This window comes from Chelon labrosus (genome assembly GCF_963514085.1).
Source record: "Chelon labrosus genome assembly, chromosome: 1".
NCBI classification, from domain to species: Eukaryota; Metazoa; Chordata; class Actinopteri; order Mugiliformes; family Mugilidae; genus Chelon; species Chelon labrosus.
In genome coordinates this window covers 13,047,677-13,066,396 of record NC_140337.1, presented here as the reverse complement: position 1 = coordinate 13,066,396, position 18,720 = coordinate 13,047,677, and the positions used below count along the sequence as shown (strand labels likewise).

Genomic DNA, 18,720 nt, shown 5'->3' with positions numbered 1-18,720 from the left:
CATTTATAGACACAATGTCAGTCTGAAGGATGTCCTCAACCCTCTCAGTGCTTATTTGCTCTGTAGCCATGGCCATGAATAAGTTACACAATAACCACTAAAGGGGAAAAATAAAAATAAAAATAAAAACATTATCCATCTTTAGAGCCCTTTGCATTAAAGGCAACAAATGCATCACATCATCTTCAACAACGTGTGGTTTACAAAGAAATAACACCTACATACCTCCAGAGTCAGATTTGGTCATCTGAGATGTTCAACGCCTGCTAGAGAAGTTGGTGTTTTTCAAAGGTAGGAGCTATTTCAGTTTGTTCCTGTTATTTGTGGATTGTAACCCCCATTTTAGACAAATCTGTACACATATTGTCTAACAGAGAGGGCACACTTCCTATAAATGCTACCAATTAACACTTTCGGTGTAAGGATTGTTCGAACAGTGTCTCTGGCTTGGGATTAAATACCTTTCTTCAGTACCACTGAGCTTTGTCAGATTGGAGATTGTAAAGCGTGATAGAAATGTTTATATAAACTAAGGTTTCAGAAAGTATTGGTTTAATTGTGTCACCAGCAGAAGCTGAAAAGATTTGAGTCATTGTAACGGCACACCAAATGCCCGACCGGTGCTACGCCTGCTAACAAAAAAGAACCGCAAATAAAATCATTCCATTTCTGGTTCGTACGTATTTCTATGGTGTTTTCATGAAAAGACGAGGAGACAGGAGTTTGCCTTATATTTCACATTCTATGACGGAGCAACACCGAGATAAGCCAGGCGGACGGTGAAATCTAATCTGAACGCCAATGTTTTTTTGTCTATGGAAATGACTAGCTTCTTATCGGCAGACCGGGTTATTTGAGCAGATTCTCGCTGTGGCTTAGCGAAGGGACTCAATCACTGCTGCCCGGCGATAGGCCTCACTTTCGTCCTCCCGCTCTCTCATCTTTTTATCTGCAGGAGCGGAAATGAAAGGATGGTATCTGGTACTCTCCACGTCCTCAGTTCAGGAGATGGAGAGGAGCGGACATTTTCTTTTAGGCCTCAGTCGCCAGATAAATACATGTGGTTTATAAACCAGCGCTCAGAAAGAAATATGCCAGCGGTTTAAAGACTCTTGACGAGCACAGACTCATAATAAAGAAAAAAAAAAAATAGATTTTAAGAGGTAATTTGTGTTGTGACAGCTACATTTACAACTCTGGTAATCAAGCTTTTACACATTTAGTTTCAGGAACCCAATTTGCTCTTGTCTCTACATTGTTTTGGAAAGTTGTTACACATGCTAATGATGACATTGACTTAATTTACCAATGGGAAGGTGTTTAGGGACTGTAATCCACACTAGATGGGTAAAGGAATGGCCTGATGACACATGTAAGGGTTTGGTCATACATTGTAGATTTAGTCAAAAAGGTTCAGTGGGTTCTCCTTAAGGAGCTAAGTCCTACAACTTTGGTGAACCTCGGGATGCCAGTGCAAACTGCTCACTACCTCCAAGTGGTCTTGGCAGTCAGTGGCCTTTGAAAGAATGGAAAGAGAACAAACTGGGGGAACTACTATATTAGCTGTACGAGTAGGATCGCAGAGACTTTCATATAGATATTATATTATTGGAAGCACATCAAGTAAACTGAATGGAACAGGAAACAGGTTTGAAAAAGGAACAAAATTAGACTTTAAAACTGGCATACTACCATATGACAATTAATAATTATCGAATAAACCTCTGAGCTTGCGGTTAAGACACGGAGGGACACATGCACTAAAGGCTCGCCATACAAGCAGCAACACCGACTGTATGTCGCGAGGACGCAGCTGCTAGGCAACTGTCACGTCTAGAAGGCACCAAGGCAAACATTTTAGCAAGCTAATGAGAAGGTAATGCGACGCAGGAAATGCGGTGGCGTAATGAAAGGGCGATTCAGATGGGAATATGAACACTTTCCGCAGACATGAAATCACAAAGAATTAACTCCTTATGACTAAATTAGCATACATCCATGGCCTTCAAAATATCTGAAAAATAGTCAGCAAACAACTCGTACAATTCCTCATGAACGCGGTAAACATCACCCCATTTTAATGCAACAACAAGCTAAAGTACTTCACCTACTAAGGAAAAGAGAGGCTAATCTCCCATAGAGCAATGCTACTAGCATAAAAGCAGTCAGAGCAGTGTCTATTTCCGATGTTATATTTAGCAGTAAGAAAAGACAGAGATAGGTGGGTGGAAATTCAGAATGATGGATCTTACCTTGACACTGTCTCCTCTTGTTAGGACATCCCACAGCGTGTGCCGGAACTTGGTGAGATCCATTTGATGGCCTCCTCCCAGCAAACCCTGGGCATAATAGGAAAGTCATTTTAAAAAAAAACTTTTTAATCAGATCCCAATAAACATGAAACTGAGCAGCTGGCTGGTTTCATTATCAAATAGGACGCAAGGGTATTAATGTGCAGAACCGGGATATGAATCAAACATGGGCCCGAAAATAGTCTGTCTTTTTTAACAGCCACTCAACATATGAGGTTTTTTCCTTTCTATTGTAAATTCTTAATAGAACCTAATACATGAAGTGCACCACAAATGTGCACATCTCCTCAAAAGTACGTATACATTCTGACACATATCTTAGGATGCACACAAGCCCACGTTTATTGTTGAGTGCCTGCTGGCCCCACAGGTATGGGCTTATAAAAAGTGCATTACATAACTGATAATAAACTACACATCATCCGTCTCCTATTCAGCTCTCCTCCCAATAATCTCCGCTGCCATATCTGCTTATCTATTCAAGTCACCCTCTCATTAAATCAGCTTTTACAGCCAAATGGAAGAAGTTTACTGCTTACAAGAGTCAAACATCATTCCTCATGAAGAAGGCTGTGGTTACACAGATATACACTGCATGTTTTAATTCACTGGAGGACAACGCATCACTCCTCCTATCTCAATAAACATAGCCTCCTGCAAGGAAAAAAAAAAAAAAGGGGGTGGAAAATTGACTAGCAAATTAATCTGCTGCCTTTTGCCGGCAGAAATGGAAGTCAGTGAGGCAGTGCATACCAGTGGATGCCCATCAGTCACAGGACCTTGTGCAAGGCCTGAACAATCTGAGTGTGACGCTGCTGCCCATTGGGAGGCAAAGGATGGAGACAGAGCGATGGGAGTGGGTACCGCTTATAGTGTTTATTCATCTGAAACAGTGTCCCCTGGAAGCCGTTTTGGCAGGGATGTATCTCAGCAGGCGCTGACCTTTAGATCCTATGCACAATTAAGCTAAGCTAATAAACACAACTGTGCATCTGGACATGCGGACTGGAAGGCAGGTGCTGTGAATCACCTTGGATGTGAATGGCATAAAGTTCTTTTTTGCTTAGGTCGTCGTTTCGGAGCTAAACTGAATGCGAGTTTTGTTTGAGGCTTAAGTTCATTGTTTGTTATTCAGGACTCAGGCTGGTGATGTGCTCTTTGCACAGTATCTTAAGCTTGGACCGTGTTAAAAGAATGAGGGAATTAGCAGTGAAACAGACACCGACTGTGAGGAAACACTGTGTTTTACATCGATTTTTAGTGTTACTTGTACCGTCAAGTCAAAACAGAGATACTCATTGTTGACCAACGTGCTGGACCAGCTTAAATACGAAATAAATAAATGTGATAAACAGAGAACAATAGAAGACAATACAAGTAATAATAACATTATTAAAGTAGGACAGGACAGGAAGACAGTGGATGCTAATACTGGGGTTAAATGATTGTGTTTTACTTACCTAAAAAAGACAAGCAGCTAAGATCGGTAATGGGTATTTTTGGCTCTCTTTATAAATGTTGTCGACATTAACTCCACTAATATCATGCAGATTTATTTTTTATTCATATTTGCAACTGCAACGAATTCAAGCAATGGACTCCTTAAAGGGAAACTACCATTTTTTACAACCTGGACCTTATTTCTGGCATAAAATATGATCGTTTACTCACCCATATAACATTGGTTGTCATTTGTAGTCAGTTGGGAGATATTTAGATCAGCGAATATCCATATAGTGGGAGTGAATGGGGCACCGAAACGCAGCCTCTAAATAACGCATTATCTGCCGTGAAACTCGTTCATTTCACCAATATTTTGTTATGATACGCTAGTGCTGTTCCCCGTTGTGTCCACACTTACCTGTTATCATCATCCGGGTCGGCATGTTTACCTGTAATTTCCTACTGCTAAGGTTCGTCCACAACCTCAGAATCGGAAAAATATTCAGCCATGTTGCAAAAAACTAGCAAATTACACAAAAGTTATATGGGTGAGTAAACAATCGTATTCTATGCCAGAAATAAGATCCAGGTTGTAAAAAAACAGTAGTTCCCCTTTAAGAAAGTTTAAAACTGAAAAATCAAAGCCAAGCTAGCAAACCCAACACCTCCACAAAAAAGTCTAGTCTGCTCTGATTGGTTAACTTCAATGGCCCCACCTATACATGTTTGATCTCAGAGCTGAAGTCTTGTGGTTAGGCAGGATGCAGGGGGAGGGGCATACAAATTAGTACACACCCCCAGTGCAGGGTGAGTCATCAACATTTTTAAATGGTTTGCACCTGCACTTGACACACTCTAACTATGAAATGATTTTTTCCCGTTAATGTTGAGCCAGATAATTGAGTATAGGTAATATAGAGCAACACTTACACATTAACAATTCACCCAACTATCAAAATTTATATTATATTATCCTCTTTACACAACAAACAGTTCTCAGCCCTGAAAGTCAATATCGGTGAGTCTCAAGGTTCATCAGTTATAAAATTAACTTCTGGAAAGTACATTAAATATATTAAATCAAAAAGTAAATCAAAATATTTCAATGCTTTAGCGACTGTGGTATTTAAATCATAACATTAAAGTAAAAATTTATATTTTCACTAACTTTTTACAACATTCATTCCCTTCAGGACTTTTATTACCACTACCACAGATTCTCTGCATGTTACAAGGCAGTTCAATTAGTCTCTAAAATTAATCCCAACTGCGTTTTCTCATGGGTTCAACTCCATATGTGCCGATTCCCCAACAGTTCTGAGAGATGAGCGCTACACTTCATATAGTCAAACCAACACAAGGGCTGATAAAACGGTATGCAAAGATACTGCCTTACAAGAGAGAAAAGATCAAATAACATGGTTACATACTGTGCTATGTTATTTGATAGAGCCAGCTAGTCCCAGAAGCACCGCTCTACAAATACCACTTATATCCACCTGGCAAGAGAATATTGGGTTTCTAGTCACAGTCATGAAATGTATCACCTTGCAAATATGTGGAAACAGCACAAACAAAAAGATGAGACATCTATTACCACGAACCCACACAACTGAAAATATTACCACTCCCACACAGTATTAGTGCATAAGGCATGTGTGTGCATACTGGATGTACACATGCATGCGCAGGCAGACACACACAGTATGTAATAAAGCTGCAGCTACTTTTCTCGGTTTGTCACATCTAAGCACCCCTTTTGCTTAATTTGGGCTTTTATCCTTTGTTCAGTGAAGTACCCAGCGACAAATAAAGAGGCAAAACATGTTGTTCAGAAAGAAAAGTACTCGCTAGCGATCCCCTTTCAGGCCCTTTGACAGATGGGGACAGAAACATCGACCAAAATAATACAAGTCGGGGGTAGATTTCCCAAGGTGTCAGGAACACAGGTCATCTAAGCTGATACTGAAGGGTAAGGGTGCACGCGCTCCCACGAGTGAAGCCCAGATGGATTTCACTGAAACCTTCCCCGGTAATTCCAGCTATGGCTATGATGGAACGAGTGAGACTGGAATCTCACATTTAATTTGGTGATCAGAGATTATTCAGGCAAACCCTGAGTGATTGCCTCGCACTGCTCTGTGAAATTACAGCATTATTCTACCCCAGGAGGAGGAAAAAGAAATTCGAGACTGTGGAAAAGTTATTGCGTCGCCTTTTGAGAAATAACCACAGCTGTGTGGAAGATAAGGTAAAATGTGCCACAGATATGAATAATTTGCCAATATAACAGAGAAAATAGTCACTACATGAGTTTCTCTCTTAATCCAAGAGAAGGGAAGGAGAATGAAGAGAGAATCAGACGACTGAGGGAAGAGATTTCTTGACTGCTTATTAAAGTGTAACTAGTTCAGGGGAGCTTTTTCTTTCAACCTAAATGCATGTTTACAGTAATTGAGACTTAAGCATCAACTGATACGGCTGAAGCTGATAAGCCATATAATAATCTTGCAATGTACCAGGATGATTAGGCCACCTGAGGCAACGCAATTAGGTGAACGGTAATCAAACTAAATACTCTAAAGCTTTTTGGCTAACTTCAGTTAGATCTGCTGCAGTATAATCTCGTACAGAAACACTGATGTAGTTTCAGTTTATTATGGCCAAATCTTTGCGTACAGCATGTCACCCTAAATCGCAATTTGATTCAGACTCAGATTCAGACAAACAGAATTTCAGCTGAGTCACCCTGGGTTGTACAAACTGAGACATAAACAATACAAACAGAGGTGTCAAAAGTATTCACATTCTGTACTTAAGTAAAAGTACGGATACTTGTGTAAAAAAATACTCTGGTAAAAGTAAAAGTACTGATTCAACTCCTTTACTCAAGTAAAAGTAAGAAAGTACAGGCTCTGAAATGTACTTAAGTAAAAGTATAAAATGATTTTGCCATTAATGAAACAATTCATCCGTTAATTTTGCAAAATGAAAAAGTTCTAGCAGAATAATCTAGACTGAATTGACCAGATGTCCTGCATGAACATCTGAATAATTTTTAATAATAAATTGAGGGTTATTGGGTTGTTGTTTTTAAACCGCTAGCTAGTGTTAGCTATAAACTATCAAAAGGTGTGTTTCCATAGCATTGCTAATGTTGTAAACTAGCTTCCAAAAAATCCTCAAAAAGCTAATGATAGCAACAGAAACCACACCATACCTGAATTTGTTTGTTTCACATTAGACCAGTAGTTCTCAAATAGTGGGGTCAGGTGGACTTTCAGTATTAATGTCTTTATTGATGCTTGAACGATAAACCAGCCTCCGGTCACTAGGTGGCAGCAGAGCTCAAACTAACCAACAGGCTGCCTGTTCAAAACAGTAGAAGAACAACACAGGAAGCGCATCGTCGACTTTCCTTCTCTAGTCCGATTCTCTATAATAATAATATTCTTTAGTCATGTCCGATCATGCCACGTCTTTTACGTGGAGGTTAAAAAAGTAACGAGCTTGTTTTTCAAATGTAAGGAGTAGAAAGTACAGATATTTGTGTAGAAATGTAGGGAGTAAAAGTAAAAAGTCGTCAGAAAAAGAAATAGTCAAGTAAAGTACAGATACCTGAAAAATCTACTTAAGTACAGTAACGAAGTATTTGTACTTCGTTACTTGACACCTCTGAATACAAAGTGAAGACGATCCAAGCAATCAGAGTCTGCAAACCATGTTGAGATGATAGCCGACTTCTGGCTCTGGACATTACAGGCTAAACTGTTCACGGATTAATTAGCGCCAAAATCAGCAGATTACTCAGAAATGAAAACACGGAAAATGTAAAAATTCTCAAAATTTCATCTTTTCTTTAGAAACATTAAAGACCTATTATTCACAATCTCGTAAGTAGACAGGACCAAGTTCACGAGTTGAGACATGCTTGCTGAAACGGCAGTCATGGACAGTTAATAAATTGTATATTAGTGGTATAGAGTTTTCTTTAGTTTTATAATGTATGGAAAAAATAGTATTCCCCAATGCCTCATATCTTCATTATGCCTTTGCATTTCCTACATTAAGTTACGTGGGTGTTAGCTTGCTACACTCTGAGCCTAGATTCAGTGTTGTTGTGACCCGCTTCTGATGTTACCACATTTAGGGTACTGCATGACACAGATGCCGTAACCTGCGCATGTCGCCGACGCCGGTGTGTGCACTCGTCAGTCTGACTTGCCCTGTAAAAACGCCACCCAAACGCTAGTCGGCGCTGTGTCTTTTCTTGCCAGTCAGGTTCAGTTTTGTTTTTTACTTCCTGCTTCACTTTCAACAATGGCGACTGAAACTTTCACTGAAATTTCACAGAAATTGCATCAAAGACGAGTCATACAAATTCTTGTACCTTTGAACCTCCTCAGTTAACCTTTCCTCGATGTGTTTCATCTTTATTGATCCAAAACAATCAATTCGAAAATTGCAGAGGTATTAATCACAAGCTCTCGAGTTCCCTCTTCCAAAAATATTTCCTATACTTGAGTATTTGCTGAATTGTATTCCTGAACATCTTTAGCTCTTTCACTAATAGTCTGTTGTGTGAGCTCTCTGAACTTGAGATGGGCCTTTTTCCTATTTGCCAACACTTCATGGATTACACACAATTTATGGGGAACTACCGTTTCTTTACAACCTGGACCTTATTTCTGGCATAAAATACCATCGTTTACTCACCCATATAACTTTGGTGTCATTTGGAGTAATTCGGACGATATTTAGATCCGCATATATCCATATAGTGGGAGTGACTGGGGCACTGAAACGCAGCCTCTAAATAACACATTATCTGCCGCGAAACTCGTTCATTTCGTATTTTATGCCAGAAATAAGGTCCAGGTTGTAAAAAACGGTAATTCTCCTTTAACTGAGAATATAATCCATTAACAGTGAAAACTTACTTGGAGCCCTGAAGTCACACTGCACCACGACCAAATAAACCCTCAAACTTGCAGAATTGCGTGCCCCATACATCACAGTGGTCCCTGTCCTGGTGATGGCATTTATTCATTTGTACTAACTTGTCATCATGAGCCCACCTCTGCGCTGACTAACACCAGGCATATTTTCAGCAAAGCTCGATTTCAGTCTTTAATGATGTAAAAACCAGGTCTTGTCATGCTAATGAGCAGTGCCTCTTTTCTTAAGATAAAAAGCATGGAGACAGGGAGATGGATCGATATGTAGCTTCGCATCAGTCTATATTTTCCTCAGTATCAGGGCCCGGGGAACATTTCATAAAGGCCATAGGGTCGGCTTATCACAGAGCTAAATGCCAATGTAATTATTAGTGTCTGGAGATAGTGGAAAGGGAAGCGCATCCTGCGGCAGTACACCATATTTAATTAATAAATGTCACTCTGTAGAGGGAGTGAGCGGAGTGCGTGAGAAAAGAGAAAGAAGCAGAGAGGGAGGGAGGGAGGCAGTTGGAGTGACAACAATGCTGATCCTGACTTAAGTGCACAGGCGCGAAGCCACATCCGGTTCATGTAGAAATGCGCTCTTTAACAAAACACAGGAGAACGAGATTATACAAGCACGAGAACATGAGTCTAATCAGGTCTTTAGTTTAACCCTTTCCTATAAAATATGCAACAACAAGCATACGGGGCAGTGCAATGAGAGCAATTACATACGCTGTCTTACACAAATTACTTTCCTGTGCAACTAATCTGCAGCTCTGATTTGCATATATTACAACAGTTTAGTTCCAAGAACACAGCGTGATGTAGCGAGAAAAAAACAAAAAAGGCTGGATTGGGTTTGGTTGGGCAAGTTGGGTTAACAGATTCAGATACTTGAGGCTATGAATTGAGGCATGCGCTGGAACAAGGTGATGACATCTGTATGTAAGTAGGACCGCAGTCTTTCTCTAACCCAAGCTTTCTATGAACCCTGTACATCAATCATGACAATGTGGGAATACAAATTAAAACTATTCACAGAAGAAAGGGGTTTGTTAGCTGTGATGAATCTGAGAAATATATTTCCTACTTAGGCCAATATAAATATTTTATCCATATTTGGTATAAAATTTGACCCATGTGACACCAAAAAAAAAACTATACTAAAATAATGCTTCACAAATGTTCTTGCAGATAAAGCATTTCATTGGTTTTCTTACAACATCCACCAGTACCAACTCTATCATAACATTATGACCACCTTCCTTTTTTTTGTGTAGGTCTCCCTTGTGCCTCCAAAATACTTCTCATCAGAGACTTAGTTGGGGCCTTTGGGTCCTATTGGTTGAGGGGAGGGGTCTCTGTGGATCATCCCACAGATACTTGATCAGTTTGGGATCTAGTGAATTTGGAGGCCAGGTCAAAACCTTGTATGTTCTTCATGTTTTTTGACTTGTTCCTAAACTGTTTTTGTGTGTGTGTCTGTGTCAGGCTGCATCCTGCTGGGGATGGCTGCTGCCATCAAGGAGTGTCATTGCTATGGGGTGGAGGTGCCCGGTCTGGTCTAGGTGGGTGGTACAAGTAACATCCATACGAATGCCAAGTCCAATAGTTTCCCAGCAGAACACTGTATTGCCACAAGATGGTCAATGTCATTTACATCTCCTGTCAAAGGTTTTAATGCTGTGACTGATCGGTGTATCAGTAACCAATAATCATGTACATACTTAAGGCGAAACTTCATATGTTCTTCTCTCTAATCTCAAACTTGCACACACTACAAGATTTTAAAACAATAGGGCAACGTACACTACTGGATGTTTAGATTATAGAGGTGGATCGAAAGCAACTCTCAGCATGATCACGTGGGGCAAAGGATGTAAATAAAACACAGCTTGTGGTGAAAGAATACTCCAAACAGGTAGGTGGCAGTAATGCACCAGGAAGCTAATTTGCTAACGGCATCCACAGAAGGCCTAGCAACAGTGGATGGGAAATGGTCGGAGTTGGTTGTTCTTCTCTGTACTTGTGTTCATCTCACCAAACATAGTCCAAATAACTGGATGCGTACTTAACCTGACGTTTTATGGAGGATGTGGAGGATATGGAGATGTTGACAAGAAGGCTGCTGTTCCAATTCCAGTATGACTGCACTACAGTACTTCCTTCAGAATCAGACTTGTCAAGACCAAACAACCCAGTATTGAAGTTCGACAGTCCACACTGTGTTTTTGCTTGCGTTAGCGTAGAGGGCTAAAATGTTTAGTTGTTGTGAAAATACTGAAGTGATCACCCAGATTTGAAATCCTAAATGTCAAACATGTCTGATATCGACGAGGGCATGTGTTTTGTAAGGTTTAAGAGGGAATCTGTTAACCCCATCGTTACTTGACAATACGTAGCAGGTGTTTACTCAAACATCAGTCAAAGCCATCATTTAGCAAAAGTCCCATTGTTGCTTAAATTTCAAATTTCTGTGCTTACACTAACACCATCTATCATCCTCATCCTGTTAGTTAGCATGTGGTACACACAGTACTACCAATGTAGCACTTCCCACTGTGGAAGAATTTGTTGCCAGGGAACACAATTCAGGCATGCCATCGGGAAAACGAACTGATAACATTATTATTTCCTGGAGACATAGTGGGAAAATAATTAAAACGTATTGCTCAAGAGAAAAAGGAGGAAAATTTTCCAATTATGGAATTCTGCTCTTCCCTTTGCTGCCGTGTGCATGCCGTGATTGACAGCTTCATTAATTAGTTAGACTTAAAAGAATGGCAGAAAGAATAGCAATGAGCTCTGTGTGGACTATTACAGGAGTAGGCTGCCATTTAGCTTAATATTTTATTTTTTTTTAATCATAAAAAGAAACTAAACAGCATTTGTATGCAGTGCACATTTTGTGCATCAAAACATACCGAGTTTGTTAATCAAGGACTGTGTTCGTTTATTTGACCACAGAGTGGATTTTCTAAAGTCTAAGTTCTAATATACATACATTTATGTTTGGATTTATGTTTAGTGAAATTCTGTGACTGTTAAAAGACAGATTTAAGTGAATTTGCATCTGTATTTTCTGATTATAGAGCAAATAAAGCCTTTTGAATTTGAATCAAGATAATGAATTCCATCTTCTGCTTCTTATTCCTGTCCGATACTTGATGTAATCAGCAAGCTCATTACAACTGGCTCCCGCTTCACCTTGCTGCTTGTACGTATCCCACAATCAATCTGGTTGATCTACAAGCTTGAACTGTAGCCCGTCTCATCACTGCGGTGGAAACTGATAAACGTGACTGTTGGTCCAAAAGCAGATCTAAAGTTTGCCATAAGCTACAGCTACACCAACGGGTTTTAGTTTTAAAATAATGTTTTGAAAGAAATCTCCATCCAGATGAGCGTTTTAGCAAAGATTTAAAAGTAATCCAAAAATGCATGACACCCCACATAGGACTGCTATCACCACTGGTCATGGGAATTGCCAGAAATCACTGAACTTATAGCTTACCTACTGCGCATGTAAGCATTATTGGCATGATAATGTAGAATTTAACTTCAGTACAGCTGCTAGCATAGACATAGTGATCACACCTGCCATTTGTTATGAGTGGTAGCCAGGTCAGTGTCTTTCTTGGGTCACTTGACGGGGGTGTGACGAATCAGGGAAGGACATGTTGGAAAAATATTCAGCCATGTTTCAAAAAAACTAGAAGTAGCAAATTAAACAAGCCGCGTGGGGTGCGCACGGCGCTCAGAGATGACATCATCAGATAATGCGTTATTTAGAGGCTGCGTCTCGGTGCCCCAGTCACTCCCAGTATATGGATATACGCGGATCTAAATATTTTCCGAACGACTCCAAATGACACCAAAGTTATATGGGTGAGTAAACGATCGTATTTTATGGCAGAAATAAGGTCCAGGTTGTAAAAAAACGGTAATTCCTCTTTAAGACCTTAGGATGCCAACACAACATGCCATTGGCCAGCTGTTGACCAGAGTCAAGCCTTGAGTAGTCTTTCAGCCAACTGAGCAAACTGAATCAGTTTTCTCATTTTCAGATGTTCCCTGAGCTGACTTGTTTTGTATTTTTTGATTTTCCTTAAATGAATTATGAATTCAGGTTCTTTAGCAATTGTACAGTTTAAATGTTGCGCTTTGTAACCCTGGTTTTGTAAAGTACAATAGAAATAAAGACATTACTTACCACTAACATCTAATACTTTGACCTAGCTTTACTGAAATAAATACAGAGACAAGGGAGGTGCAGACTCATGCCACTGCTGTTCAGTAACAGAAACTGGAGTCCCGTCTTACTTTGGTGAAGGTCAGAGGGTCCAGGTGTCCTGTCTATTTGCTTTTCCTGCTGTCAGAGAGTATTCCCACAACAGGCAGCTTGTCACACAGGACCTAAGCTCCCGTGATGCCCTCATGCTTCTTTTTCGCTCCTTCCCCTCTCCCCACCCTCCTCAATCACAGCCCCCTATCTTGGAGTGCTACTTGAGTCTTGACTACACCTGGGACCCTCTCGCCTCGCTGTCATCGGATCAGCTGCTGACTCCAACCCTATATCCCCCGTCTTTTGTTCCCTGCCCACATATTAACTCTGAACTGCCTGGAGAACAGAAAAGAAGTTGAGGCAGCGATGAAAAAAAAAGAAAACAGATCAAGGTCCTGGAAAGCTGTAAAAAAAATAAATAAAACATGTCTCTAAATGTTTCTTATGCAACAATTTCTATCCCTCTCACACATTTCTTCTGAAGGCGACACTCCTCGGCACACAGAAGTGGGTATTCTTGTTTGGAAACAATAGCAGGCGTGCTTCTGAGGCAACTGTTAAGCTATTGCAAAGCAGATGCTTTTTTCTCTCGCCAATCAATTTAACACCTACACCTCCCCTCTCCTCCTTCATGCTGGCTTTGGCTCATCAGTTTTAAATGGCACAAAGCAGTCTTGCATTGTTCTTTTGACTTACTCAGAGGACAAGAAACGTCTCTGCTGAAGTAACAGCCCGAATCAGGACTTAAGCACCAATAGGCTGGGTCAGCACAGACGGGAAATATAAACCAAAGCAACGTATTGGGGGGAAAAAAAACATTGCAGTGTGCGAGACTCTCTGGTTCCTTACACTTCAGTAAAGGCAATTAGATTTTTGAGAGTCTGTAAAAACAGGATGACGATTTGGAGGAAAAAAAAAAAAATGCCCCCCCTCGCCGTTCTGAATCTAGTGCTAGACAGAATTGCAAGGGAAAAAGCCATCTGTGTCTGACTCTTATCCCTGGCTTCTCCAGAGCCTGGATGAGCCTGAGCCAGCAAATGTCAGTCGGATAAAGACCAAGCCTGACAGACAGACACAGGAGTTTTGTCATTCCGTGTGTCATCCCTTTGCTAGCAAGACCAATCTTTGCCGGTCTCAAAAGCCCCGAGATGATGGGGGGGAAAGAAACATTCTCAGGGTGAACGTCAGGTTGTGTAACTCCTCCAAGTGCCACGATAGCTGGAACGTTGAGGACGTGCACTATTCTGGTGCCCCTGCGGCCTTTGAGAGCTTTCATTATTGTCTTATGTGCCGTGCGGCGGGGTCACCATGGAAACACAAAACACATCAACAATTTCCACACAAAGGATTTGAGGTCCTTCGACAAGATGTTCTTCCAGGAGCCAGCGGTCCATTTAGGGTCAGAGGATGTTTGACGTGACTTCATATTTAGAAAAAATACTGCATTGTGCTTTGTGTTTGAGTTTTATTAGGAAACGCAAACACGGAAACATTAACAATCGTGGACTCTCTACTTTAACCATGTCTTGTGATAAACTATCATCTGAAATGCTGTCCAAGCTGATCAATCCAAGCAAACGTAATTAAAAAACTTGATAAGACAGAGACTGTATCTGATTAGTTTATATGGATTTTGCATAAATTTGTATTATTAATCAAAATTGAAAAAACCTTATTAACTCTTATTTAGAGGAAGTCATGTCACATTTCAATCTCAGGAGGCTCCTCTGCGTTTGCTTCGCATTTGAATGATTTAACTAAAATTGAAGTTTATTAGTGCACACGCTACACTATCACATTACACAGCCGCATTTCTCAAATATCTACATCCCAAAACCACTGCCACCAGCCCACCTGTCAGTGGGTGAGCTCATGTGTGAGAGAGCTTTCCGTGATTGGCAGATCAGCTTAGCGAACCAGCGCAAGAAAAGAGAAAGTGGAGTGACTCGGAGGCCACACACATCTCATCTAAATTTATGATTTATAGACTGCAGAACAATTGATTAGCAGGATTCAGCAGAGGCCACCTCTGTAAGACAATTTCTAGCTCTTCCTAGCTTCGTCGCCTCCTGGCTAGCTTCCGGTTTCCCCTCCTAAATGACGAATACAGACAACTGCCACCTGCTGGTGGACTTATGTCACGTCACATAGACGCGGTGATAGATCGTCGGCAGCTGGCTGTAATCTTTACGATGTGTTCAAGTGCAACATTTTGGTCCTAACAAAGGCAGCTTTGAGGGGTCAGCACAGTCGTCCATCGGTTCTTGAAATGTTGGTTTTGCGTGTCTGGGCATTAAAGGGGAATTACCGTTTTTTACAACCTGGACCTTATTTCTGGTATTAAATACGAACGTTTGCACACCCATATAACTTTGGTGTCATTTGGAGTCATTCGGACGATGTTAAGATCCACGTTTATCCATAAAGTGGGAGTGAATGGGGCACCAAAACACAGCCTCTAAATAACGCATTATCTGATGATGTCATCTCTGAGCGCCGTGCACACCCCGCGTGGCTTGTTTAATTTGCTACTGCTAGTTTTTTGCAATATGGCTGAATATTTTTCCGATTCTGAAGTTGTGGACGAAGACTTTGTTTGTGATGGACGTCCTTACCGTTTTGAGCCAGAGTATACGGATGAGGAGGCAGAGAGAGGAACAGCTGGCCAAAGAACAACAAACAGCTGCCCGTCCACGAATAGATAACAGGTAACTCTGGACTCAACGGGGAATAGCACTAGCGAGCACTAGCACTAACAAAATATTGGTGAAATGAATGAGTTTCGCGGCAGATAACGCGTTATTTAGAGGCTGCGTCTCGGTGCCCCAGTCACTCCCACTATATGGATATACGTGGATCTAAATATCGCCCAACTCCAAATGACACCAAAGTTATATGGGTGAGTAAACGATTGTAATTTTATGCCAGTAATAAGGTCCAGGTTGTAAAAAACGGTAATTCCCCTTTAAGTTATTATCTCTTAAAGTAAAAATAGCCACTGTCATCACACTAATACTTTGATTATTGTCCTTCAAACTTATAATTTATAGGATTTGAGTGAATAAAAAACCGTATACAATTTATGGCCTGTCCTGTTGCATTATATAGCTTCTTTAAACATTATTGTGTGTTGTTATTTTCATTAGGAGTGCCATGGTGTTTCAAAATTGCCTACCTACGCACAAGCAGTATTGCTGTTGTGTAATTTCATATCAGCCTTACTTTTCACCCTCCTAAGGCTACATCAGAGCTATTATAAGACACTCCAAATGCAAACTCAACAATTTATTCTGCTGCCGCTACACAATAAAACTGGCGCCACACAAGATAGATTTAAAGGGAACATTGGATGCTTATTTTTTCATGTTTTCATGTTTCTTTCATGACTTGATGGAATCTCTGTTACATGCTTTGGTTTTAAATTCTCAATGGTTGTGTTAAACAGGCCCTTATCCACCAGGTCAAAAACAGTCCTTTTCTGCTTTTGTGCGATCCCCCCTCCCTTCGGAGAATTAGCTCCTGTAACCCCGCCCATCTAGTAGTGTTGCCTGGCAACCGCTCAGCATATCGGTAGAGTACGACAGCGCGGCGCTCTAAAGGCACATCAGTCCATCTAATAGTACCTGAGTTGAACCCATAACAACAAAAGCTGAAGAAGTTTGGCAATAAAGGTTTGAACATTTCTGAATGTTTGGTGAACTTAATGCTACTTTGAGCTGCTGTTCGCTAACCTACCAGGTAGTGAACAGTGGCTAACTTGAAGGTGAAATGAACGTGATGTTTACTGTAGTACAGTTTATTGACAGCTATGCTAGGTGTCTGTGGTACAGTTAACGGTCACAATAAGCAGATTGTCCATTAAACGTATGCTAATTAGCACCACTTTGCTCCGGTTTCTCTTGAGGCAGGGATTCGGTATAAAGATACCTGGGAGCCTTTTTCCAGCCAAGCACAGGACAGATTACATGCCAGGACCGCTTCATTGTCAATGTGCATCTGCTGCTTGCTGAAACTAAAAGTGGCTTTGCTAGCGTCATCGCTATCTGTATACAGGTAAGAAGGGGCAACCTGAAGCCGTCTAGGGACAGGGTTCAGGGGCAGGTCTTATGTTCAGAACAACTCATCTATGTCACAAATGAGTCACATTTGAAACGGCTCGCTGAATGACACATTTTCACTCTTAGACAACTCATGACAAACGGACTGCAGGGATTTTTATCAGCTTTTCTGAGCTGGCAGACATGCCACACACCTTACTACTAAATGTAGAAAAAGCTGCATGAAAGCTGCATGCTATACCAATCAGCCACAACATTATAACCACCGACAGGAGAAGTAAATAACATTAATAACATCTTGTGACAATACAATGTTCTGCAGGGAAACTTTTGGACCTTGTATTCATGTGGATGCAACTTAGACATGTACCACCCACCAGACACCCCCACCCCATAGCAATGACACTCCTTGATGGCAGCAGCCATCCCCAGCAGGAAGCAGCTTGACACACAGATACACACACAAAAACGGTTTAGGAACAACTCAAAAAAACATGAAGAACAACACAAGGTGTTGACCTGGCCTCCAAATTCACTCGATCCCAAACTGATCAAGTATCTGTGGGATGATCCACAGAGGCCCCTCCCCTCAACCCATTGAACCCAAAGGCCCCTACTAACAATATTCTGTTGCCAGACAACACAGGACACCCTCAGAAGGACCATGTCCATTCTCTGATGAGTCACAACTGTTTTGGAAGCACAAGGGAGACCTACACAATATTAGGAAGGTGGTCATAATGTTATGCCTGATTGGTGTATGCCCCCTTTAAGTGCGAAGCAGCCACATAAAATGCATTGTTACGTATTTAGTGTTGACCGCCGCTGTTTTCGTTCCTGCCATTCCAAGCTAAAGATGTGGAGCTCTACGCCGGAGCTGAGCACAGAGCTGAAATCAGATCACAGTTACAATTATTTTGACTGACTTCTCAATTGAAAAAGACATCTGGTTGGTTGCACTGCAAAGAGATAGAACAGCTGCTCTGTAGCTGTACTTTTGACAACATGGCTGCTCAAATAACCACAAGCGTCTTTTCAGTTTTTATCAACCGCCACAACTAAATTTAACAGACACATATGTACACAAAATAAGCTGATTACCTATAGTTTCTCCTTCCTATCACTGCTCTCGATGCTAAAACATGTGTGTGAAAGATCACTGATCAATGCGTTCAGCTGGCAAGCGCTGGCGTGGATCGTCCCAGAGGAAGCGGATGTCTATTCTCTCTGGACATTGCTCCCTTGTTCTGAAGAGCTGCAGTTACACAGTTGCAGCATCAATAGTATTTGTCAAGTGTTTAAAGCAGATAAGAATACAAATGATTGCCCTGAGCTTGCTTTGAGGCTGGTTTGTCAGTACGGCTTGTAAGATGGAATTTTCAGTGACAGAGTCAAAGTGGTACAAACACAGCTGTGTGATATGCATTTCTTAAATCTGACTTTAGCATGCATTTTTAATACGTAACAGATCTTCTTCCTTCTTTTTACATTTTGAGGAGATGCTTTAAAAAAAGTTTTTTTTTTTTCTGTAACCAGGAAAGAAGTTGAGAGATACGGCAGGCAAACAGACGGACACAGACACCGACAGACAGCTCTTGATATGAGACACCTCTGTCAAGACTTGTTGGAGCGGCACAAAATGATGCCTCTTCACTTTGCTCTTTCCCTCTCCTGCCTTT

The 18,720-nt window shown here is 41.0% G+C and overlaps 1 protein-coding gene across 1 annotated transcript in view; it reads right to left on the bottom strand.

Annotated features, from left to right (window-relative positions):
* Positions 1-18,720, bottom strand: part of LOC311490313 (glucosidase 2 subunit beta-like) — a 134,858-nt gene that overhangs the window by 87,540 nt on the left and 28,598 nt on the right. The window contains exon 9 of the mRNA XM_084547739.1: positions 2,253-2,339. Within this exon, the coding sequence (XP_084403865.1) occupies positions 2,253-2,339 (87 nt within the window). The remainder of the gene's footprint in view (positions 1-2,252; positions 2,340-18,720) is intronic.